The sequence below is a fragment of the Lepisosteus platostomus genome, chromosome 6 (assembly GCF_059453375.1).
Source record: "Lepisosteus platostomus isolate fLepPlt1 chromosome 6, fLepPlt1.hap1, whole genome shotgun sequence".
Taxonomy (NCBI): domain Eukaryota; kingdom Metazoa; phylum Chordata; class Actinopteri; order Semionotiformes; family Lepisosteidae; genus Lepisosteus; species Lepisosteus platostomus.
In genome coordinates this window covers 19,957,953-19,984,352 of record NC_142616.1, presented here as the reverse complement: position 1 = coordinate 19,984,352, position 26,400 = coordinate 19,957,953, and the positions used below count along the sequence as shown (strand labels likewise).

Below are 26,400 nucleotides of genomic sequence, written 5' to 3'. Positions count from 1 at the left end.
CCAGTGAGTAAATAAACTGTATCTTAATACTTTTTCCAGATTCTACATATCACATTTTTTATAATTAAACTGAAGCAGAAAACAATATTGGGAGTTAATTGATTAACCCGTTGATGGATGGCAGTATTCAATGTGACAGGTCTGCCTCTCTCTCTCTCTGTCATTTCCAGATGAGCTGGTGGGATATTCGGGAGATTTTGGCAGTGGGGTAGGATGGGAGGATGAAGAGGAGAAGGAGGCGGAAGAGAATGCCGAAGAGGCAGAGGAAGAGGAGGGGGAGGCAGGAGAGGTCGACGATGGGGGTTACATCTGGTAGAAAAGTCCAGTTCGCTCGGCTGTAGTGTTCTGGCCAGGCTGGGACGCAGCTCTCACTCTGACAGAAAGGATCCTGGGAACTAAAGGGCAGAAACTAAACCACATTCAGCACAGCATTGACTCTGGGGATGATCAGGCTTTGTCTTAAATATGTGTGAAGCTTCATTCTTTGTGTGTGTTTGCAAGAGAGATTTCTGTTAAGCAGTACTTAGCATCTGAAGCCACAGCCACGCTCACCTGGGTATGACCTTTGGTATGCTGCAGAACAGCGCTCACGCTAGGAACCTAGAGAATCCCTGTGCCATACGCTTTAGCACATCACCGGTACAGAGCTCAGGGGAAAGAGTATGTACCACAGAGCAAAGAAAACTGTCATTCAGCTTAGCAGAATAGCTAACATCATATGCCATTAGCTGTTGAAGGATTGTTGTCAAAATATCTAATAAACAAGCTATATTAATTCCCACAATACAACATACCCTTTTTACAGACCAGTTCTATTATTGAATGCTTTTCCCTCCCAAAGTTTTTTTTTTATTCATTAAAGTAGCACATTCCTCTTCCCTTGTACCTGAAGACATGGCCATCCAGGATAAATGTGATCCTGTTGTTTACAGATTAATATGTATTGCATACAACAACACCTTTGTGACTGCAACATCCACAAATGCAAAAATAAAAGCAGGCAGTGTGTAGGCCCACTTTGGCCACCTGACTCCTTCTAAAGATATTGTCTCTGCTTTTGGATGGGCTTGGAGAAATCTGGGAGTTTCAGTTATTTGTTTGCTTGTCACAGACCTATGAGCCCCACAGGGATCACAGAGTTGCCTCAGCTGAAGCAGCTGCTTGTTCATATCAAGATACACACTGCCTTCCACAGGGAGAGCCAGCTAAATAGGCACAATGGAAGTGAGAGCTCTGTGGCACTTGGTCTCTGAGTGGCCTTCATTAGGGTGGTGACGTTAGAGAAGTAGGTGTCTGTCACAGCACTGTCATGTCAGTAATGGATACAAGCTCACAATGAGCAGCTTCAATGTTGGCATTTATACCTGGACGATTTGAAACTGTCTCCCACCGATCAGCTGTGTCTCAGGTCTTAGGAAAACCGAAAATACTGAGAAAATCTCTACTTCATGCATTCCAGAAACCGGCACGCCATTTCCTGTAGTCTTATGTATTTTTGAGGAACTTAGCTTAGCTCTTGAATCATGGCATGATGGAAGTGCTGAATAGAGTTGGAAAATAATACAGAAATTATTTGTTGCCTTTAGCTCCATTTATAATGACATATTGTATTGTTCGAGATTGATGGTAATCAATTTGATACTGCACCAAAAGGCTATTTTTTCCATTTTCACATTCCAAAGATAATGGAGTCCCATAATGCCTTGAATTAATTATGTGACAACTTGTTACCTATTGAATTGTTTTTTTTCTCATGTGTGAAAGTCCTTGCGAGACTGAGAATGTGTCCAGCCAGATAGGACTGCGCTGGTCATGAATAATATGCTTTACATGCAGTTTAAACACTTGACAATTTCTATAGCTTTTACACTAAACATGCAGAAATCATGCGATCAGAGCGTATGAGTTGATCATTGCCGAGACTAAGAAAAAAAAAGGGTGAATGTGAATTTTCAGTTCTATAACCCACATCTTTAGGAGAAATATCGAAGACAAAAGCATTGTGGTAGACATTTTTTAAAATCTCTTTCGCTTCCCACATAGTAGTATTATGGCATGTCATGTGATGAATGGCACATTGTGATCATGGTGACAAGCGGATCACACAGATGAGCTCGTACAAACTTCACTTCTGGAAACACACCACTTATCTTAACTGAACTTTAACCATCCTAACTGGAGTGTTACTTAGATCAGACTTTATTTTATAATTTAGGATGGGTAAACTTGACAAATGGTAAATCTGCAGCTGTAGATTGTAGAACACAGCAGCTGTGTTTCATGAAGAGTGACTTAATTGAAACAATTGAAACCCTCTGTTCCATGCCTCAAGCCTTGTTCGGTAATCAATGCAGTGCTGTAGCATTTAACAAAGCATTGAAGCAGCAGTTGGAAACTGAAGCTCTTTTTCCATCATCAAAATGTAACAAGTATCCTTCATGTAACTATTATTTTTCACGTAAATCTGCCATCATTGCAAAATCAATACCAAATTAATTTACCATAGTTTTTTATATATAAACTAGGCTATATATACCCGTCACATTTATATGTTTTTAAAGAAGACATTTTACTTAGTATTTGAATTTAAAATAAGACCAAAGTATGTGTGTGTGTGCACAGGCTGTGCGATTAATGTCTCGCTAAAATTATTCTGCATTTGGATTAACAGATGCTTCATGCTACCACAGCAAATGTTTCAGACAGCTGACAAATTGGCAAAGGTGTGGTATCTATAAAAAATTTTGAGTTTGCCACAAAATTATGCATGCCAGATAAGCTTGTATCTGCATATAAATATATAACTTGGGCTGTCTCCTGTGTGCTGTGAACACAATGGCATTACATTTTCTGCTCTAATCACCATTTGTCTAGTTTAACTCAAGCCTCATTTTATGGAAGGATCCCCTATTTAGTAAGAACAGAGAACGAGCCTTTACAAAATTAAAGAAATAGTTCAACAACTGAGATGGTGTTTAAAGACTCATCCCTCTATTAAATGAAGCGCTGGATAGCTATGTCAACAGAAGAGGAAGGGATTGACAACTTTCATGTTTGCTTTCCACTTACACTTGCTCCTCATACGCTCTGCGTGTCCTGGCTGCGGATAGCAGGCCACAGCAGGATTATCTTCACTCCTGGGTCTTTTCCTTTTCTCTCCCGCTTCTCAGTACAGTCCACATGCAGTACAGGGCCTGCCCCCTGCCCCGGCTCCAAGTCTATTTAAAGCGAGGAGACGTTCATGAAGCTCCTAATAAATGAAACCGCTTCAAAAAAAGGAAGACCCGCAGGATTCACTGCAATTGTGATCTGTGCGTTTTCAACGCTTTTGTAACGCAGCACCTCTGAAACCCACAGGCGGTTCCCTTTGACACGACCGAAAAGCTGCTACTGTTTCCATTGACTATCATACCTATTGCGTCTGAAAGCAGCTTTTTAAACTGAGACAATGATCCCTCCAGAAGGCCTCTACTGGCCATTTCAGCAGCTCTTGCCGAAGGACGTGACAAGACCGATGAAGAGTCTAGCCTGGGATGCTGTGCTGTGCGTGGAGAGGAGATGGACACGGGGTATTTGAGACACCGAGTTGGTGAGCGAGGCACTGCAGCGCTAAAATGTTAATACGTACTGCAAAACAGGGGAAAAAAAGTCTTACGATGTCTAAATCCAGAAATCACTAATCGTATCAAGAGCCGGAATGCTTTAATTAAAGCAGACAGATGGGTGCGTCGGGTGTCACAAGATTTCCCCATTGATGGCAAACGGTGGATATGAGCAGATTGCAACTTTGCTCATAAGCCAAACAGCTCGAGTAAAAAAAGGATGCCAGAGACTAACAGATATCATTCATTGTAGTAAGAGGAAAATAAGATGCAATGTAGTTCTGTAGTGCTTAAAATGAAAATAGACATAGCCACGTTGCTTATGTGATGACACAAGACAGTGCGAACCAGACATAGTCACCCGGTTTGTAAAAAGCAGGGTTATTTAGTATGATTTTGTGCTACTTCTGAGATGATAATGTACACATACATATGTACATACAGTAACTATAAGATATTATTAGAACACTTTTTTAATTAGTACTTTTTGATTTGCTTACATTTCTTGCCAGTATACTGTAATTGTGCTTCACTGATGGAGTGTTTCTCTCAAGAGCCTGTGGATGCTATCAGACTCTGCTGTTCAATTTAATGAAGCGAGTCACACTGTTAGTGAGATACTAATCTAGATTAACAGCCACTGGATTACAGGAGTTGCTTTTTTTCCATTCTCTTTATTTGCAGCAGAACACAACAAAAGCCACTAAATGCACCCTTTTATAATGTGAGTTTTCAAATGAGAGGTCCTGAAATACTGCAAATACTACACTTTAAAGAATGTGCCACTTGAAGCTCTATTCTGATTATGCTACTTGAATTTTAATTAAAATTGTATGTTACTTGAAGTTTTGTGTATACTTGAATATTCACTATTAGCATATTTTTTCCATGAGTAAACTGTAACTTGTTTATGCCTGCCATTAAATTAAGGTATATACATTAGATTGTTTCTAGTAATGCATGTTAGTGAAAAGTAAAGTATGTAATTTTCAATGGCTGAGCACTTTAATATTAAAGGCGGTGGGCCTCAGACTCCTTGTATTTCTAAGTTATTTTAAATATATGACAATATGTGGATTTCAAACTGTTTTGAAAAAGGCAACGAGACTTTGAAGAACAGGTATTTCTAAATGAAATAGTTTTGTTGTGGAATTGTTCGTATATGTTACTATACACAGTATGTGGCTTTAAGTCATTCAGTGCATTTACTTTTTATACATACTATATTAAATGACTAGTCTTTTGAATTGGCTAATCAGAACAGCCTATGTTTGGTAATTTAAACACATCTGCATTCCAAAGCAATATTCCCCCATCAAATTGCCCACATGAGTATCTGACTGCACCACTTCAAAATTCTTACATGATCTTTATGCTAACAGAAACCTGTTTTAATGGAAAACGGGATGAACGTGAGAAGCCTATAGATAACAACAACATGAGCCATTTCTTTTTTAGAAGGAATTGAATTTTTATAGAATAAATTATACTTGAAAGACAACTGCAAGAGAATGTTTAGAAAACCTATGGTTTGTTAGTCTGTTTCCTGCAAGCCTAGTATGTAAAAACAATTCTAAAGCAGAATTAAGGTAACCGGAAACCCACAATTCATTTCTTAAAGCCTGTTGCCCAAAAAAGAGTGATATCTTACGCTAGCCCTCCACACAAAACCACACAGAGATTTGTTTGGGAAGGATGACGACAGCCAAGACACTTTTCAGCCAATTCCTTGATGTTCTAAATCATATTCATTCCAGATATCATTTCTCACAAGTTACAAATCCCTTTTCTCATTTTGTCTCCACCTCTCCTGCTTCCCGTCGGTCAGGCCTCTCTCTCTGTAGGGGTTCCCTAACTGGTTCTGGCCCTCAGATAAGCCCTCAAACCAACTCTTACCTCACCTTATTACTCAATAAACATCCTCAAGCACATCTGATTCTTGTGTGTCGTTATTTCTCATGAAATATATTTAATCAGGTAGAATCGATTACTTCAATTCATTTATCCATACATACAATATATGACATCTTGGGATAATCCAATGCCTCAGATGTGACAAAGAAAAATTGGTTGAAAGAAAATTGCATATGGTCTTGTTTTGCTGTGAGGAGAGGAGTTGTAAATCACACAAGACAAAGAAGGCAACCTTAGTGATCATTCTGCCACCACCATTTGAGAAGAACAAACTGGAATAGGCCAAGAGACACCTATTCTATATCGGGTAAGGGTGCAGAAAAAAAATTACACAACAGTTACACAAGCAATGTACTGTACTGCCTTGTTCATGTGCAAACATGTTTTTCTGGTTCAATAGTCTAGATCTGCTTAAAAAAAAACTGTTCACTTCTACTATCAATACTACGCATAGAATGTAAAATAAGTGCTGTGTATTCATGTTATTGTTACCTACGCTTAATACAGTATATTAAACATAATATTTACACTGTGTTTGATAATAAAATAGAACTCTAACCTTTGCTCTGTTTCTGGTCTTTTTCGGTAAGAGACTGGAAGAGAGAAGATACTACCTTCTTTTCTCCTTTTTGCACCTTTGCGGTCTTGAGAAACCCAAACACTACATGTGATCACTGGCATGACTAAAGCTTCACCTTCACAGTTATATACAGAAGTGGCTGATTCATAGCAGCACTGGAGAGAAACTACAGAATATTTGACTCTGCTTTGTGCCACAGGCATGGTAAATAGGAATTAATTGATCAAACGTGGCTTGGACACTAGCCAGAATTTTAAACGTACTTCTTACGTATGCAGATATTTTGATATTGCACCTTTTTTTCTGCAATTAAGATAAACTGTAAAATAATACCCTATTGTCATATTGCAACATCAAATTTAAATTACTGTTTTCTCCCAAACATTGTCCAGGTTATCATAAATACATTCCTTCTTCTGAAAATTCATATTCATGACAGTCTAGCTAGCAGGAAGCCCTGGAAATGCGTTGAGTCATCTTGCTCAAATCTACCTTTTCTGTTGATTTTCATTCAGAGCTGCTACTATTGCCTCATGCCAGTACACACTACCAAAAATAATCAAAATCAAGGAGGCAAAACAACACATTAGTGCGCTAAAACTACCTTTTAATCGAAACGAACAAAATTATGAGCACTCTCGTTTAGGTAAGATTAAATATTTGACTCCTTTCACACTCTTGATACAAAATCAGTTTTTAATTTTCTGATTTGTAAATCATGTCCTCCTTATGAGCTCCCTATGAACTGCTCCTTTAGAATCTCTTCATGTGATCAGCCTCAGTGACAGATTATCAGCATCTGATTTAAGCAAAGACACATCTGTAGCCCTTGCAGGTCAGTCAGAGGAGTCTCTCTCCCTGCCTGTGGCTGGCAGAGGGAGTCAGAGCTTGCTCCGGGGAATTAGACCGTGGCTGCCCTGTAGTCTCCACGCAGCTCTGACAGCGTCACTGGCTCGGTCCAGCTCCTCAAACACCCCCGAGTCTCCAGTCAGGGCATACTGGCGCAGCAGGGGGGACAGCACTGTGACTGGAACACTGAAGTTCAGATGGGAGTACGTCACTCCAGCAGCACAGTCCCGGGTGTTGCTGGATACCAGGCCTGGGCACGAAAATAAGACATCAGAGGAACAGAAAAGACTGACAGACAGGAAGGAAGGGAAAGTGGTTGTTTGGTGGCTAGTTGATCAATAGCACATTAGAAATATTAGTTGCACTTCAGGAATGAAACCAAGTATCCATCCAGGTAAAACACATTTATTTAGGGTTTAGGTAAATTCACAAAGAATATTGGTTTGCGTTTCTGCGGTTCACCACTGTGCAACTGTTTTTTTGTTAAAATGTATTATTTTAAAATAAGGTTCACGTGCTTGGCCTCGCTTGCGCTCAATGCTGGCCATTTTGTAAATATGTGGTTGATTTACACACTAACATATTATTAACATCACCACTAATAATAATAATAATAATAATAATAATAATAATAATAATAATAATACAAACAACAATTACAATGGAACAGGTCAATTAAATGAAACATTTGCAATGCATTTGTGATTATACAGGGTCCATGGTGTCAGCTTCATGCATATGTACAGGACATTACTCCCAGACTCCCATGTCCTCTGTGTAAACAATTGTCTCCTGTTATTGGTCTTAAATGGCCCCTAAATCTAATTCCTTCCTTTGTTCATGGGCTCTTATGTTGCTGATAATGTGAAGATGCACAATGAGCTGATTTAATCAAAGCTTTTCAGGATTTTGAACCCCTGAATCTGGTCCTGACATAATGCTTCCTGACCCAGGCTGAAAACGGCTAAAAAGATTCAGTTCCCTCAGTCCAGTTTCGACATTCCCTTCATGCTGGGAACAAGACTTATTGTTCTGCCTCTAAAAAAGCAGCCAAATGTTTCTCTTAGTGCGCCAACTAAAATTTTTCCAGGTCACATCTAGCAACGAAGGTATTGTGTATGTTGAACATGAATTCCCTTGATTTAAATTCTACACTCCTATAAACCCAACCATTTTGTTGGCCTTTATTTATTGCTTCCTCACTCTACCTGGTTGAAGAAAGTGAGTCTACATAAGCCCCTAAAGCTTTCTCGTATATTGCGTCTTCTGTTTCAGTGAAATGTGAAATTTCAATTCCATTTTCTCACGTCCTGCATGTATTACTTTGCATGTATCCACAATAAATGTGCCTGGCATCAAAATCGCCTAGATTCACAGTGGATTTTGTCTAAATCCTCCTGTATTGCTTGTGCTGTTGTTAAAACTCTTTGCAATGTGGCTTTGACACTGTGAATCTGACAAGTTTACCCGCAATACCTGAGTCTAGGAGACTGTTATTGATTATTTATCCATACCCTGATATAGTGCATCACTAATGACACCACTCCACAGGTGACTCGCCTTCGAAGTACTGTTTGCTTCTGACAAAACCATCCTGGCACTTCCTAACCATCTAGCGAATCCCAACAAAAGAGTAAAAAGGGATTAAAATAATCTACTAAAGAATTACCTCTTATTTATTTCTTACATTAGCTCAAGCAGCATGTGCACAGTATCTACAGTCCCATAAGCAGCTTAGATCACAGATCATACACGGATTGAACCTCAGACCCTGGGGGTATCAGCACCACACTCATCACCTAAATTGTCCACTCCTCTCAAATATGCAATAATTTACAAAATGTTTACCTGTGAGATTAAATGTTTCAACAGCAATATATATGCCTTCTATTAATTCAGATGTAGCAGTGTAAGCAGCCATAATACAAAAAAACAAGGGCTGGAATCTTTCTGACCTGAATTCATGTTTAACAGATCAAACCGTAATTCTATCAACATGCACTTTGAAATAAATTTGCAAATAGAAATGAAACATCTAAGTGGAGATCAATTACAGAATTCTATATTTATATTAGAATTCTTATTTGGTTCTCTGTCAGTAATAATAGAAAATGTTTCAGGTGGATGCAAATAAAGTCTTTGTAGCTTTGAAAGTGACCACATAAATGTACCATGTCCTGGTAAGGACTTTTTTAGGTGATAAGAGTGTTTTAAACAAAATTGCATTTTGTATGTTTAAAGTAAGGAACATGAAGCCAACCAACTTCAAAAGTAGAGAGTAAAATCAGAGAACCCAAAACTATCAAAGCCATTTTACAATCCCAATTAATAAATAGTGCACATGAAACAACCGATTCGGAAGCTTGGCAGTCAATTTCTGAAAAGCAGCATTCTCCGTCACAGACTTCAATAACCAAATTGACTAACCAAATAAAACAGCACACTTCCAGGCATATGAATCAAATGCCTATGACAACAAGAAAGCTACCTATGACAACAAACAAAACAAGGTTACCACCTTTTTAATCATCTGGAAGAACACTAAGCATGAAAGTGGACTTAATAAAGACGTTTTTCAAAGCTTTCTTCAAGTCAGCTCGATAACTGTATGTGAAGACAAACTAGTCCAATGATCTTTCCCTAGACTTGATTATAGTGCTGTTTTGCTTTAAGCAGTAAGTAATGCTTTGAGGCGCAAACTAAACTGCAGTTTCTACAGGCGGCAAAAACAAGCTTGACTGTTGTATCCCACCAGTTAAGAGGCTAATAGATCTCAAAACAACTATTTCCATGTAAATGAGACTCCCACGACCAGTATCGCCCAGCTTGCGCTTTCCATTTGAGGGAGCATCCTGACAACATTGAAGATAATACTTGCCTTGAGATTTAGAACAAATGCATTTAAAAAACACCACAGGAAGCTGAAATTTGTCAGTGGTTAAAGAGGAACAGTTTAGTGCTCAGAAAACATTCTCCCGATGCAGGTACTTGCATCACCATGGAAATTACTGGCAAATCCCACAGTGCAGGGCTGTGGACACTGTTAGTAACCGCATTGTTGTTGTCTTACTGATACAGGAAGAGTAAGATTTTGATTGCCTGACTCACCTCCAGTCTAAGCAAACGTTGCGAGCAGAAAGTAATTTTTCACGTGACTGAAATGACCATGCCTCATGGCCAGGGTTGCTTTTCCCTTTACAGGCCTCTTGCTGCACTAAAACCCACACTTTGAACAAAGCTTTTACACGTTTATTAAAGGTGCAAGTCCGAACAAAGCCGATGCCTCTAATGCAAATGTAACAGATTAACACATTATTCTTGTATTTGCCACTTAGGTGTTCAAGTGAGGTGCGAGCAGAATGTATTGGCAGAATATCAAAAGTATTTCATATGTAAAACTTTTTACTTTATGGCATGGGTTTTTCCGATTCTGAAGCATGCCAAGTCCAGAATATCCTCTTATCAACTCTGGTAACAACATAGCAGAACACTGTGGCCTGTAGGGTTGAAGAACAGTCAGAGTGTTAACTGCGTCACCATTTTTAGTGCAAACAAGTACAGCAGAGATGTCCCTCCTGCGTCCTTCCTTCACTCCTGTGGCGAGGATGTGCACCTCTCGCTGGTTCAGTTAAACGAGGTGGTGTGGCCTAGTTTCTCCCCTCGATCTGAGCCACAGCTCTGCAGAGAGGAGACCCCAGGGGGGACCGCTCACCTGCCTGGGACTCTTAACCACACAGCTGCAGCACGGGAGAAATCACAGCCTTGCAGGTCTGCATGGATACAGCACAACAAGACTGGAACTGCATGGCAGCAGAACAAAAACACCTTTTTATGACCCCCATCAGGGGAGTTCAGAAATACAACTGCTAGTAGCTATAATATTCAAAAGCAATTGGTTTCTCTAGCCTTTTAATGGAATGCTTCCAGTGCCCCAAAATGAAAATGAAACCCAGCACCCAGAGGTATCTAAGATGCATTCATTAAGATAACTGTACAGAGCTGAATATCATCTAATGGCCACAGCAAGAAACAATAAAGTTTCATGTTTTCATGTTTGACTCCAAAAAGGTCACATCAAGCCATGAATAATTTAATTCCTAATGCAGGGATTGCAGGTAATCCAGGCAAGGAAAGGATCTGATTGTTATTATCCACTGAAAGCACTAACTACAACATTTTCAGTCTGAGAATTATCCAGAACCACACAGGCTTTTATAAAACACTACCACGGGTATTGGCTACACAGCTTTAAGTCTCTAAGGTGAGCAGATTCCTAAAGCTGACTGTTATTCAAAGCCAGCAATATAATCATACCAATGCATTTTATCCTTATTAACTACCATCCCTCAGCTGCTTGGTACTGCTTGAGACCTAGCCAGCTGTTACTATTCAAGAAAACCTTTATAGACATTTATAGACACCTAATTTACAGACATCTACGATGAGACCTAAGCAGTTGCACCACACAAGTTATACAAAAGGATAAAGCATGCAAAAAAAATAAAAATAAGGTATTTTCTCTTCGAAATTTAAGATTAAAGACTAGAGCTTTTGTGTTTCTAGTGCTGCCTCTTCCCAGCGATTCATTTTACCAGTGACAGCACTTCGCAAAAGCCCACTACTGCCACCTACTGTGCAAATATGGTACTGCTTCCCTTCAGTACATCATTTGTTTTTAAATAACCAAAAACAATTGTGTGAATACATGCAGGACGCACAGAAAAACAAAACGTGAACGAACAGTGTCATCTTGGAGAACAAGAGGTACCCAGCATTTTATATTATTTCAATACCAACACAGACTGTCATTGTCTTCCCGGATATTTAAATGCCACAGAGGTGTTACACATTTCAGATTAACGCCTCTTCATTGCCTTTGATCACTGCCTCAGCAAGAGGTAAGCACTGTGGGCTGGGAGAGTAAATGTTAAAAAGTGTCAGAGCTGGGAAAACAGGCTAGACAAGCAATGCTTGCTGCCTGTTGCTTCAATTAGAGCTGGGTAAAAAATAGAATTTCCCTCTTTATGATATCTTTATCTTCATCTCCTGCACTGACAGCACGCATCTCTGTAGAGCACACCAGCGCTTCACACTTCATTTATTCCAATTAGAAATCTCACATCAAGCGGAAAATGCTCCCAGACTGTTCTACCTATATGTACTATACACAACAGAATAATTTCAAATCAATCACTTTAAGATTCCGGTTCCTGTTAAAATAAGCATCTCTGATTTATCCAGAACTGAGTCAGATCTACATGTTGGGGGTGAAGAAATGCATTTTGGTGTTACAAAGATGTTTTGCTTACAACAGAAGAACTGCTAGTAGCACTAGTTACTGATAGAAGAGAACATTTAGCATCACGGTAAAGTCAGCCACACACTGCACTGACCACTTAAAGAAAAACATTAGAAATGAGAAATCCAACACTCTGTGAAGCAGATCCATACTGCTAGCCAACTGATTTCCATTATCATCAGCATCCCTTAAGATGTTAGTTCAAAATGCTGCTTAAAATGCACATACTGTACTAAATAGGCTGATTAAAGTAATTTTTAACGCAGCAACTACTGTTTTTTATAGTTTTAAATAAAGGAGTAGTCACCTAGGAGCTCTCCTGTGGCTGCTCGAATCACAGCACCCCCACTGGCGCCGGCCTGAACTGCGCATGTTGTCTGCAGCATTGCAGGCTGGAAATCACAAGCGATTATTCTGGAGAGGATCCCAGAGGTCACCGAGGGCCCACAGCTCTGGCCGAACACACCATACCCTGTGACATACACATCTTCGCCTGCACAGAAAGGAAAAAGGGTGCGACAGAATTCAACAGAATAAAACGCATGCATTCGAAGACAACTCCGAACAGAGCATCTCCCTTCACTGCAGTTATTCTTGACTGCAAAAACTTCACATTCATCAGATGACCCTTAAATCAGAAGACCGTTGTCATGATGACTTGTTAGCAGCTGCAGAATTAATCAGCTGTCTCGTTGGGTTTAGCCTGTTGCCAAAGTTGGAGAGCATACCCTAGCACACCCTTTGTAATTTATACAATATTTTCCTGAAGTAACTACTACCAACTCCTCATTTTTCAATAATAGCAGCTGTAGAATTAATTACCCAAATAGGTCAGCTGATAAATTCTCATTTGCTGTGATATTCTGGCCAAGAGTGCAGATGTACAGAAGAAAAATTGGTACAATGTAAATAGCACAATGGGACACAATAATCCATCCATCTTCTAACCACTCCACTGGTTGTGAGGGAGCTGGGATACAATAGTAATAACCTACTCGATATGTTATATAGTGCCTTTCAGAATCTCAGGCTCCTTTACAATAAAGTAATCAAACACAAAAGAGACAGGTGTACATAGTTTAAAACAGTAAATTAAATGGAATTAGAAGATAGGGTATGCAACATGCAGAATACAGTCATGACCTGGTATACGTTCGTTACAGGTTCTTGAAAAGTGCCACCTCTAAAAAAAAACAACAGATACCAAAAAATCAATTTCCCCAAAAGGAACAATATAAAAGAGAGGTTTTATGTAAAATAACTGGTTTTATTTAAAACAGTGGAATGGGGCAGAGTTGACAAGTGCAGGTGTCAGGCATAAAACACTCACTCATATGACTAAGACTGCCCAGAGATTTGAAGTTGGGGAATTTCAGCTCTATTTGCAGATTGTGAAACTACCCTATACCAGAGAATCTGACTAGAATGCACCCATCCATCCGTTTTCCAACTGCTTCATCTAATTCAGGGTCGCAGGGGGGAGCTGGAGCCTATCTCTGCAAGCAATGGGTGCAAGGCAGGGTACACCCTGGATGGGAAGCCAGTCCTTCGTAGGGGCAAAAAGACACAAATTAATCAAAGAATGAAGGACACAATGATAAGTGTAATATGGGACGCGAGTGACAGATCTGATGGCTCGTCAGGATGGCCGAGTGGTCTAAGGTGCCTGATTCCATGACTTACGTCTTTCCATTGCTTGGGTGTTCTGGTCTCTGACTTGAGGTGTGGGTTCAAATCCCACTCCTGACAGCTAATACCTCTGATTTGTGAATAAAGAATTTGAAAGATCTGATGGCAGAATGGTAGAAGCCCTCAGGCCTTGTCACCACAGCCCAGGGCGGTTCAAGAGTATGGACAGTTGAATTACTGTATAACTAGGGGAACATGCAAAACCAGATTATAATGATAAAGGAAACCATGTCTAGACTTCACCAGGAGTTTATTAATATTAACTTTGAAAATTCTAGCACTATCTGACCAAATGCCCAGATATTTAGAAATTGTGAGTTGCTCTTTGTTCTAATTCAAGTCAAAAGTTTGTTAATTTTTTTGAGGCAGCAGCATTATTTTATTCCAAATGCTACAATGTTTGAACGTGTACTGACCTTGAACAGACACCTTACACTGAGCAAAGGAAGTGTAACTGACCACTCTACCTGCTCTGAAGTCCCTGGCCACAGCAGGAACAGTAGTGCTGGGAAGGGGGTCTGCCAGGAGCACTACTGCTACATCGTAGGGTGAAGAGTCCTTAGTGGAGTAAACCACATTCCCCACCACAGTGAGCAATCTGGGATACAGAGAGATGAGCAAGCTAACTGTACACTTATTCTACCAGATATTTATATTTTTACATCAAACACCTCTGTGAAGTTGAATTCAAACATAAACATAATGAAATCCTACAGACATCAGGGACTTGGACAAAAAACATTACTTTTTCAAAAGAATTCTGAATTCTTTTTTTATACTGTATATACTGCCTAACAAAAGTATTCAGGCCCCTCCAAACTTGAATGAGCTGGAGCAAATCTGCCAGAGGAATGGGCGAACAATACTCCTTTCCAGTGTGCAGAGCTGGTAGACGCCTACCCCCAAAGACTTAAAGCTTTTATTGTGGCAAAAGGTGGCTCTACCAAATACAAATGTGCAGGTTCTGAATACTTATGCAAGCAGAATATCTTTGAAGGCTCCACAGCCGAAACATTTTTCTTTTCTTCTCAGCACGGAATAAACCTTTTACTTGTTCCTTTGCAGCCTACGCATGCTGACGCAGCTCCCTTCTTGAACTATATCAGTTTTTGACTTTCTTTAAGTTATAGGCTGACAAATAACTAATTTTGGCTTTGAACATTTTGATTGAGCATGTGAGTTGGCAATAAAAATACTGATTGTGAAAAAGATGTGCGAGCGTGATTTGGAATCCAGTAACTTTGGAAAACTTTTAAAAGTTCTGAATACTTTTGCAAGGCACTGGTATATGTTTTATGATCATGTAACTCTGTCCCCTTGAAAATCACCGGCAAAGCACAGCAATCCCTTTTTCAAAATCCTGAGATACACCTACAAGTCCCTTGGCAAAACTAGTTCAAGAGTGACCAAGCTAGAAATACCTCTCTTTATTGTTGATCTTCACAACCACCCTCGAAGCTCCGTTCACAACGTGTCTGCATGTCAGCATCATTCTTGAGTTCATCAGGACTCCAGAGCCCCAGAGCTCGCCGCTCTGTACTAATGCTACGGTGGGGTGCCGTCTAACACTTTTGGCTTCACCTGTGACTGGCAGATCTTGTACGAAGTGCGACGGGGTGTCGGACAGTATCCAATTCAGGCAAGGGTCCCCTTTATTCACAAACCAAATGTTCCTGACAACGGACTCCAGGGAACACACCAGCGTCAGGCCAATCCATTCGCCTGCCCTCCAACATAACGGGGACACTATCAGCCCAGCAAGGCAGAAGCGGCCTCCTTTGTCCAAGAAGAGTCCCCCTCCTTCTGTGCCAGGCAGGCAGCGGGCATCCGTGAGGATCAAGGCCCTGCTCTCCCCGGCGACGTTGCTCACTACCCCTTTGCTGAGGGTGTTCATGAATAGGTCGGGACAGAAGGAGCCAAACGGGGAGCCACAGGCGAAAACGACATCCCCCTTTTTTAGACTAGAACTGGACACCCAAGGCAGAGCTCTCTGCCCTCTACCCAAAAGGCCTGGAACCTTAAGCACAGCAAACCAACTTAGAAACTCTGTGTCCTTTTTTAGGTCATCCAGGTCTATATCCCCTGTGTTGCTGCAAAATCTCCACTCATCTGGTTTATTAAATAACCTCGTGAACGCTGTTTGGAATTGAGGATTGGAGACTAGCATGAGGAGCTCTGCCTTCTGAGGGGACGGCTTGGACACGGTTTGCTTGGCTTTTCCGAGGCACTGGCGCATTACATGGCTTTGCTGCTTCGTGTTATCTACACTTTTAAGTTCTTCGGGGCGCTGCACGTAGACGTGCAGCCTACTGCTGAAGCTGTCTGGAAACAGGACCCGATAATCGGAGATATTGATGCTTTTATTGAGGAAAGGGGAGAAGACGAGGCTGTGACACAGCACTATCCCAGACCGACTGTCCAAAAGAGTCCCACTGCAGCTTAAAGGCTCGGCTAAACCGCGCTGTGGACCCTCGGATACAGAAGGATTCGAAACCTTCCCATTGCTGGTTATGTTTATATGTAAAGACTCCTCACTTATCTCAAAAACCGACACCGTGCAACCCCAGTCCTCGACGGCTCCCATGTCTGACATACGCCCTTTAAAGACTCTCAGATTACTCTATGCACGTAGAACGGACGCAACATTCTCATATTAATCACCTAAAATGAGACTCGATGTTAGTCTTAATTACAGAAAGCGATAAAACACTCAACGTACAAAGCAGTTTGTATAATAAATTAAAAATCTATATTTTACAGTACTTTATACCTTATTTCGTGTGACACCGTCGTGCTAATGTTACGAAATGTATTTTGGAAATCCATAAAAGCAATTTTCGTTTATTTATATAAGCAATGTATCGCTGCTTTTAGGTGTGTATTTATGGAAACCTATATTTTTCGTTATTCATTAGCCATTTGATAGATTAAAACATCGTATACAATTAGGAACACTATCGTTATTAAATGAATTCTAACTCAGAAGGATGTCACATTTTTATCAACAACACAGCAATCTGCCTAAAAAATTAGAACTTAAACTTTCAATGTTTCAGTTGAGTTACCGAAACGTGTCGTTTACCAATCACACTGGCCAGCCTCGAACAGCAGTCAGTAACACACTCGCTTCCGGAAAAGAAAGATCACGAATAAAATAATCGGTTTTCATTGGCTCCCCTTTCCAATGTGTGACGTAGATTTTCAACGTGCAATTTCATTGGGTGGCGAAAAAAAATATGGGATATAGGATTATTCTATTGGTTGTTGTTTGTGGTTCCAAATCCGATTGGCCAGAAAAAGCCAGGCGAGAGGAGTGCGTGGTGAGCGCTAAAAGGAGGTCTGAACAATTTCAGCGGTGAGGAGTCTTTTTCAAAACTTTTATTCAACGAGAACCTCTGTTTTTTAAAATCGTTGTTTGCAATATTAAATATTAAAAGCCGAGCTGCAGGTCAACAGGCGCGCTGTGCACTTATTATTGTACACTGGGCGAAAAGATTGCCTTTCTTTTTGGGGGCATGCCTATACCACGGAATTGCCAATCCTGAACGTGGGGACCCACACACTTGTATTTTGAGCCCTCAATCAAATTATTTGCCTCTTAATAGATCTAATAATAGGTCTGATTACATCTCTTTAATTGGTTTTCAGTTCCTTAACCTGTTGGGAGTTTATTTTTACTTTATAACTATGGAATTTGTTAATTGTGTTTAACATTTCGAGCCTTGAGTAGACACACGACTGCAGAGATTCTAACCAAATGTCTTACTGATTAAGGGAAGATTTCTCTTGAGCAAAGAGCTCAGCAGGGGTGGGTTCCTTATACCACCAGTGCCACACTGGAGTAAGATTCAACACACCTGAGTGTTCTCCAGGTTGTGGTTTCTGTCCAATGTATCTTACAATGAACAAAACAACTATAATAATATTATCCGTATCTACTCAATATTGCTTCATATTAGTGCACCTTTCTCTCACACACCAGAACCAGCCTGAAATTAGCCTCTGCTTGCCCAGAAGGAGAAAATATCCCCTCTATGAAACACATATGGAGGTACTGCCATCTCTGTGAGTTGTTGCATTGTTTTCAGTTTGGATGGTGGTGTGCTGTGACTGAAGGACCACACTTTCTGTGAATAATGTGACGCAGTTTCGGAACACAGCTAAGCAATCGCAACACGCAGCTTCCAAGGAAGGTGTCATCTTGTGTTCACAATGCTCTATGGGGTCTGATGTAAGAAGCTACAATTCATTTAATTTTCAGAACGTGAAGCAAAAAAAACAACAACACATTTGCTCTGTACATTCTAACAAATTCTAGAATCTCTGTCAATTCTAACAATGCCCTGCTAACCAAGGGATGAAATAACTAAGTGTGGCAAACAAGTCTCAAAATGATGAGCAATGGCTAACTGCCATTTCTATTTGTGTTAACATGGCAAAAAATACACAAAACTTGTAAAGGCCAAAACAACTTTGTACAACATTTATTTTTATATATTGAAATGACCCAAATGGAAAACAATAAGAATGTTGCTAGAAAGTATTAGGGACAATTTGGGAGGTAAAAGTTTGATCTGTAAGCATGTGCTATTGAAGGACTTTAGAGCATGGGTATTATGTACAAATTGCATAAAAGAACATGCTCATTATGTGACAGTATTTTAAAATTGCTACTTTAGAGCCATACAATCTCATCAATAAAAAGGTCAAAAAGGACAATGTGACAGATGGCTAATATGACTGATTAAAATGTTTTTGGTGATTATCAATCCAAATGTATACAATCAATAAAATTGTACTCCTTTTCATTTTCATTTCCTTCAGTGACATTTCCAGTAGTTCGTGAATTGTAATAAGATGCATAAAAGCCCAAGCTATTTTACATTATTTACAAATATGCTGCAAATAAAAGTGGTGCGTGATGTATATTCTTAGTACACATACAAAGGCTGTTGAATTCCTCAAGTTATGTTTCGGTACAAAATAAGTACTCTCATATTCAACCTGCAACTTACAGTAACTTGTACGTACAGCAGTTGATATTCAAAAAATACTTACTCCACCCCTGCTGTGTAATAAGTGAAAGAATTCTAACAGTAGACAACACGGACAAACGTCATTATCTGCATTAACATGTACAGTACATAAAGGAATCCCCTTGCCCCCCCGCTCTTTACAATACAAAGTAAAATTGTCTCAGTGTAACCTTGTGTATGCAGAAAAAGCTTTAAATAAAGGCATTCCAATCTTAAATGCAAAGTTAAATAAAACATGAAAGCTTGTAAACGTAGTGTAAATAAAACAGAAAGCAAACCAGTGATGGCCATACCGCACTAGTTAGTCAATACCCCATTTCCAAAAAAAAAATCAAACACTTCAAACCGTAGGAGGTAACGTGAAGTGTAAATTTAGAGCATTTGAACAAATCCGTTCTGCCTTAACTAGAAACAGTGGAACCGATCCAGTGCTTCTGTTGCCTAGTATTGTTGTAAAGCATTATACTTACATGCTAGGTCATAATTATACCTTTTATAGTAAGGATGGGGTGTTCAAAGTTTCCATCATCACATACTTTTAAAGAATGGATCACCCTTGACATTTTTCCACCAGATTTGCTATTGCTGTTCTCCACATTTTATTGCTCTATGTGAAATACTTTTTCATGAGTATTTTACTGGACTGCACAAAACATATTCCATCTTGATTCTACTTAAGCAAAAACTGAAGTGCATCACAATGCACTGAAAACACATCCATTTGTAAATTTAAAAAGAGCTGCACATTTTTGATGACTCTATACTGGATATAGTAGCATTGGCAAATTCTGTCCAATTCTGTGCAATTATTCCTTTTTTCCCCCCAGAAACAGTTATAATAATAATAATTAGTTATGATCTTGTTTTTTTAAGAGATTAATATTACTTATTTCAGGCATATCTGTGACACTGGGGACCACTGTAAAGATATATGAGACATTTGCCAAAATATTCTTTAAATGTACTATAAAAGTTGTACTTTTTCAAACTAAATTAGACCTTTTGTTGTCTACTCACTTATTCCACTTAGTTACCATTAGTGAGGGTTTAATTTTCAGGAGAAGAACGGAGTTAATTAAAACTGATAATCAGTTTTACATAGAAATCTTACAACCATATGTAATCTTTCCGAAAGCCAATAGTAGCCACATTTCTAGTAGTTTTGTTTAAATCAAATCATAGTATCATCATACCAGTGCATCTGAATATTGCTTCTCTCCTTACCGACACACTTTCCCTTCATGTACCCAGTCTTTATAATTGGAAATTAAACTCTAGAAAACTGGGTTTATTTAAGGAGATATTTACATAAATTCACAATTAATTGCACAAAAGTAAATGGATTACATAACATTAGAAGACCTTTTGTTTGCAATGACTATACCTTTTAAAAGGAAAAAGCCATATAAAACAGGCAGGGGGTTTTATTTAATCCATTCCCAATTTAGAAAACTTCTGTGTCATTTCTAAGCGTCACCCTGTACTTAAGGGTAACACACCTTCTAAATCAGAGCAAATTGTGCAGTACAGGGCTAAATATTTGGCCATTTGGACATTTACATACTGTAATTAAGGTGAGGAAATACATTGGTTGCTGACAACTCTCCAGTATAAGGTGTAAGTCCTTTGTCTTTTCCACGTCCAGGTACAAAAACTGTCACGAAGTTAGGAGTCACCTCAGTCCGCACAGCTCAATCCTGAAGAGATCAGTCAATGTACTGTGAAAGCCAGCGGAAACCTTCTCCATACCCCTGTTTCTTCAGCACACTGCACATGAATACCTCCATTGGCCTTGCATTCAGCTCCTTCAATGGCACACTGCCCTAAATACACAAAGACAAGTGCAACACATTATGCCAAAAAGTGGCCCACATGTAACAAACTGCTCAAGCATTAACCAGAATATTGCTGTGGATATTGTAAGCAAAATTGGAATGCTCAAACTGTACATTTTTACAGGTGAAAACTGCAAAGAAAGATGAAAAACTAAAATATGTATATTGCTTAAGTATTCACCTCCCTTGCTATGGTAAACCTAAACTAGTTCAGATGCACAGAAGTATTTTGACAAGTCACACAAATAGATGAATGAATCTGTGTGCAATAATAATAGTTCACATGAGTCAATATACTACACTTTACGTCTCCCCTCAGTCAGGTAGTGAACTGCAAGAAAAGATGTGAAGGCGAAGTAGCTTTCAAAAGAACTTAGGGATAGTAGCAGAAAAGCTCTTAAGGCATGGTGAAGTCTAACATGAAGAAGTGGAAGATGTATCTTACTACTCAGACACTGTCTAGCCTATGTTACATTTGCAGGGACAACAACAGGGCAAGGAGGAAACTGGTTATAGATGCCACTGTGAGGCCAACAACAACTCTGAAAGATTGACAGAGCTCTTAGATTAACTTACCGGCTGAGATGGGCTATCAGGGTCACTCCATGCCAGATTGCTAAACCTATTTCAAACCCCATATGGAATTTGTATCAGATCATCTATGTAATACCGCAAACATGTAGCAAATAGTGTTGTGATCTTATGGAACAAAATTGTTACATTTTAGTCTAAATGCAAAGTGTTACATGGTAAAAACCTAACACAATGTATCACTCAATCACTACTGTCAAGCATGGTGGTATGGGGCTGTTTCTCATCAGCAGGAACTATGAACTGCTGAACAACTATGAAGAACTGGCAGCTCACTGAAGCTCAGCAGGTGTTGAGCCTGGTCAGTACCTGGATGGGAGAGCTCCTGGGAAAAGCTAAGGTTGCTGGTGGAAGAGGTGTTAGTGGGGCCAGCAGGGGGTGCTCACCCTGTGGTCTGTGTGGGTCCTAATGCCCCAGTATAGTGACAGGGACACTATACTGTAAACAAGCTCAGTCCTTCGGATGAGACGTAAAACTGAGGTCCTAACTTTCTGTGGTCATTAAAAATCCCAGGGTGTTTCTCGAAAAGAGTAGGGGTGTTACCCCAGCGTCCTGGCCAAATTTCCCATTGGCCTTTACCAATCATGGCCTCCTGATAATCCCCATCTATGAATTGGCTTCATTACTCTGCTCTCCTCCCCAGTGATAGCTGATGTGTGGTGAGCCTACTGGTGCACTCTGGCAGCAGTCGCATCATCCAGGTGGATGCTGCACATTGGTGGTGGTGGAGGGGATCCCAATTACCTGTAAAGTGCTTTGAGTGGAGTGTCATGAAAAGTGCTATATAAGTGTAAGCAATTATTAACTGTAACTCTTGTCAAGATTGAGGGAAAACAGTTGGAACTCAGTACAGGCAAATCATAGAGGAAAACCCTTTTCAGTCTACTAAAGACTGAAAACTGGGATGAAATTTGAACTCTCTTGGGGGACATTAACACAAAACAAAAGGCCTGAGCTTTGCATAACAAGAAGAAAGCAAATGTCCTTAAATGGGCTAGTCCTGATCTGAATCCAGTACAATGGTATCAGATTCCATCAGTGGCAAAGCTTCAAGTTTACTTTCCATCAAGAATACAAACCAACCTGACACAACAGATTTGCATAGAACAACTGGCCAAAAAGTGAACCACCTTAGCGTGCGATACTGACACTTATTTAAAAATACTCATAGCTTTAACTGCTGCCAAGTGAGTGTTCAATTTGATTAAAAGAGTATTGAATTCAAAATCCCTTTCAAAAAATGAGAACATAATGTTTGTAATTCAACAAAATAAGACATTAATGAAAGGGGTGAATATTTTTACAAGACTATATATTTATATGCAAAAATTGTTTTCTTTGCACAAAAGTGTACTCCTGAAAGTTAATAAAACAATTAATCTTGCCTTTCCCGTTGTCTGTCCATAAAGACCAAAGATTTCTCGCAGTCTCTCTTCACTGATGGCTTCTGGACGGTCTATCTTGTTGCCCAAAATAAGGACTGGCACATTGGAGATTGTCTCATCTGTCAATAGTGCCTGTTAATGAAAACGAATAATGAGCAGTACAACCTTGTACACATTATGTCCTACACAACTATAAACTACATTCTTCTGTACAAAATTTAACTTTCTTTTAAATGTGCTGTTACTTGCTTTACAGGGCTAAAATCTCAATAAGAAGCTTTTACAACCATTTTAAAATAACACACAAATACTTTATTTAACCACTGTACCAAAGCACTCTATAACATAGCACGGATAAAACACACAAGTTTAATCTGACGTTTGTATATTTTAAACATCCTATTGGTTTTCTTGAAAATGTTCTCTCCCATTATGGGTTCTATAACTATGTTCTTTTTCATTGTTGGAAAGGACAGCTCAAAATATCACACTCAATACCAAAAATATGTTACACAAATCATTATGACTTCAGGCTGATAATTACATGCCCTAGTTAATTAGTATCTTTATATGCAAAACTTCTGCTGGCAGGTCATGCTGCTTATCTTCCCAAAGACGAACATTCAGTCATATCTTCCAGTGTGCGAAGTACACTACTTTGTAAAGCAGAGAATGTTATTTTCTTGCTTACAAAACATAATTACGTTTTACATGCCTTGTGTAGTGTTTTCGTATTAACAGAAATACTGCTGGTTTTACAAAGGACAGTAATGTTCATATTTTGTATGGTTTAAAAATACAATATTTGTGAAAATTTTCAACATCTGATTCCCCCCCCCCCCAATTAAAGCACTTCAAAATTATCTTCTCAAGATTCCAGTACTATCACAATTATGCAAACAACTTATGACCTTACGTCAAGCTCTACTTTTGATTCTTGAAGGCGAGGGTGATCTGCACAGTCCACTAGAAAGACAATTCCATTTATAGCTGGGAGGTAATTCTTCCAGACTCTTCTCGCTGTGTAGAAGAAATGACAAACAACTGTTGCAAAAGTGGTATAATGCACAGGTAAATCACACTAATATGAGTGAGCTTTTCTTATGGAATATTATATACTGATTTTTACATTATATATCATAAAAGTACCAGGACAATCAGCATACAATCATTCCAATAAAAAAAAGAAATCTCTAAACTACAGAAAGCAGCTGCCAGTTTCAGCTAGTAACATTAACACTCCTTCAGCTAATGACATTGTAATAGACACCAATATTTCCAACCTTCGCTCACCTTATGTGTTGCTACCCACATTTTGGAACAACACCACCCTGAAAGCACATTTTTCACTGGTTCAAGGTTGTGCTCCTAGCACTACAGGTGCATCAGAGTCATTGCTAATTGATTAATTTTATGGCACCTGGTTTTTTACTTAAAAGGGGAAGTAAACAAATGTAATTGCATCAGAAACGAATTTCTTACCTTGTGCATGTCCACCAAGATCAAATGTTGTGAAAGTCATTCCAGCAATTGTTAACTCTTCCGAGGCTATCATAAAAAGAGTGGAAAATGTCATTACATTACAGCAATAAGACTGATGGAAATGATTTTTGTTTACACTAAACTACAGCAATGCTTGGAAGAACAAAACATTTAGTCTTCATATCATATTTACAAAAGCATAAATTAGGTTTCACAGACCAAATATCATTTCTACTATGAATTCAGTTAACTTTTAAATTAAACATCCATTCTAAAAACTGCCAATACTACTAAAAGAAAAAAACACAAAGAGGGAAAGTACTTACTTGGATGTAATGTAGGAACATGCTGCCCAAGCCTATCATCTTTAAGCATATGTAATAATGTTGTTTTGCCAGCATTATCTAAGCCGAGGAAAACTAGCTTCCCAGATTTCTTGTACAAACCTGAAAAGACATTAAAAAAAACATCTGGTTGAAAAGAAATACTAATATCTTCTAAATAAAACTAGGATAGAAGCAATATAGAAGTTTTGAAAAGTATTCTACATATACACCTACACTATTCACTCCAATCAACCATTTACAACCCATAATGTTTTACTGCATTTATATACACAAGTGCCTAAAAACTAGGAAGGACAAATACAGCTGAGGAATCAAGAAATGAAAGCTTTTTCAGGCCAATAATAAAGATAATGTTTACTTTGCTCATAGACAGGAGGAAACAACAAGTGTGATACATTACCTAGAAACTGTAGCACGCTGCTAAAACCTTTATAGATCCAATCAAATATAAATGACATTTCTGTTGTTGTCACCTGAAATAAAACAGAAGTTTTAAGTGAAAAGACAGCAACCTGTTTCGCAGTTACACGACAGATCATGTTGCGTTTTTCCCCCACAGATGTACGTCTGAAATACCAAAAACTATCCTAACTTAATCGTCTCTTAGCGGCACAAGGTTTCAAGTTGTACAGAGGGACCGCTTCATCTGCGAGGACAACACTGGCAGCCAGTCGACTACAACCGTTTAATACTCCGCTGCTGTCCAGTGTGGTTTCGTCTGGAACATAAGGCGTCAGGGGCTACTTAAATGCCCTTCTCGACATGCAATTCCATAAATGACGTGCAGAGGCAGCTACGCTTGTCACTGAAGTGTAAATATGCGGAGCCAGCGACACGGGAAAGGCCGAGCGCGATTCCCAGCACTCGACCCTCCGGTTTACAGTTACAGGTATTTAAGCCACGTAAGTTTAGATTTGATCACCACCAAAGACAGTTTCCCTTCAACCAAGGTGGGGGTCGGGGGACTTTGGTTCCATTTTTGTCAAATACGTGACAGCAGGAGGTCTCTTCTCCTTTGCGTCATTTCGCTACTCCATCACCGATATACGGCCCGGGCCGAGAGTTGAAATCGGAACCGAATCACTTTTCCCCAGCTTTAGCACTTGGGTTCGGGCCTAGCACCCAAACACATTCGAAGAAGCTTCTTGGAATTGAAACTTTTGTAAATTCGTTAAAGTCACCTCTTTACCTCAGCGTGCCCGTTTCTCTTTAACGCTGTCTGTTCAAAACCGAACCGTACCGCTTTCTCCTTTCGCCGAACTCTCTTCTACCTCCGACTGAACACCGGAACCGCGTAAACGCATTGAGTTTCCGGTACCTCTTACCATGACATCACTTCCGCCAAGCGCCGGTGACGATGTTTGCGCGCTCGCGGTGTATGGTATTCACGAATCTCTTCTCATTTCTACGTATCTTACAAGTGATCATATACTTTTTGCAAGAAATGTGAAATTGCAGAAATGTCTAATGACATGTACATAACATGTATGAGGTTCTTCAGCTTGTATAACAAATTAAGTTTAATGTCACTCTTTAAGAATGTTAAGAATGTACTTATCTTACGCTAACAAGATGTCTGTTTACTCTGCAGGGATGATGGACTAATTAACACGAAATCCTGTTTAAAATTATTTAAAATTAAGTCTGTTCTTGGATGTTTTTGGCCAACGTGCTTCTAGATTTCCAAATTTCTAGATCGATCTCTCGATCTACCTGTAAAACATAAATGCCGATTAGAACGATAAGAAAGTTGTGATTTACAGAGGAAAATAGCTCCACCTTTGCCCTTTT

General features: G+C 39.4%; 3 protein-coding genes across 4 annotated transcripts in view; 1 reads left to right on the top strand and 2 right to left on the bottom strand.

Moving 5' to 3' along the window:
- The window catches only part of spock2 (SPARC (osteonectin), cwcv and kazal like domains proteoglycan 2), a 47,696-nt gene extending 43,062 nt beyond the window's left edge, over nucleotides 1–4,634 (top strand). Inside the window, exon 10 of the mRNA XM_088634652.1 lies at nucleotides 171–4,634. Within this exon, the coding sequence (XP_088490778.1) occupies nucleotides 171–316 (146 nt within the window). The 3' untranslated portion in view covers nucleotides 317–4,634. The remainder of the gene's footprint in view (nucleotides 1–170) is intronic.
- Nucleotides 4,635–6,686: 2,052 nt separating this feature from the next.
- Nucleotides 6,687–17,089, bottom strand: tysnd1 (trypsin like peroxisomal matrix peptidase 1). The gene is made up of 4 exons (XM_088634651.1): nucleotides 15,355–17,089; nucleotides 14,401–14,531; nucleotides 12,552–12,737; nucleotides 6,687–7,195 (listed from the first exon to the last, which is right to left on the bottom strand). The coding sequence occupies exons 1-4, from the start codon at nucleotides 16,524–16,526 to the stop codon at nucleotides 6,978–6,980; spliced, it is 1,707 nt and encodes a 568-aa protein (XP_088490777.1). The 5' UTR covers nucleotides 16,527–17,089; the 3' UTR covers nucleotides 6,687–6,977.
- Nucleotides 17,090–18,401: 1,312 nt separating this feature from the next.
- Nucleotides 18,402–25,952, bottom strand: LOC148661228 (small COPII coat GTPase SAR1A). Of its 2 annotated transcripts, none has more exons than XM_088634655.1 (7): nucleotides 25,799–25,952; nucleotides 25,010–25,082; nucleotides 24,589–24,708; nucleotides 24,263–24,328; nucleotides 23,697–23,800; nucleotides 22,781–22,912; nucleotides 18,402–20,792 (listed from the first exon to the last, which is right to left on the bottom strand). In XM_088634655.1, exons 2-7 carry the CDS (start codon nucleotides 25,065–25,067, stop codon nucleotides 20,676–20,678), a joined length of 597 nt encoding a protein of 198 aa, XP_088490781.1. In that variant the 5' UTR covers nucleotides 25,068–25,082; nucleotides 25,799–25,952; the 3' UTR covers nucleotides 18,402–20,675. The 2 variants fall into 2 exon arrangements, with proteins under 2 accessions (XP_088490781.1, XP_088490782.1); XM_088634656.1 differs by having other exon boundaries at nucleotides 25,850–25,911.
- Between the last annotated feature and the right edge of the window lie 448 nt (nucleotides 25,953–26,400).

Coding starts and splice junctions, on each gene's coding strand:
- tysnd1 (XM_088634651.1), bottom strand. CDS start 16,526: ATGTCAGACATGGGAGCCGTCGAGGACTGGGGTTGCACGGTGTCGGTT. Junction 14,532..15,354: donor AAGATCAACAATAAAGAGAG/GTATTTCTAGCT, acceptor TCTGTATCCCAG/ATTGCTCACTGTGGTGGGGA. Junction 7,196..12,551: donor AGCCACAGGAGAGCTCCTAG/GTGACTACTCCT, acceptor TTTCGTGCCCAG/GCCTGGTATCCAGCAACACC.
- LOC148661228 (XM_088634655.1), bottom strand. CDS start 25,067: ATGTCATTTATATTTGATTGGATCTATAAAGGTTTTAGCAGCGTGCTA. Junction 22,913..23,696: donor AATCAAAAGTAGAGCTTGAC/GTAAGGTCATAA, acceptor TTTCATTAACAG/GCACTATTGACAGATGAGAC. Junction 20,793..22,780: donor ATGGACAGACAACGGGAAAG/GCAAGATTAATT, acceptor TTGTGTATTTAG/GGCAGTGTGCCATTGAAGGA.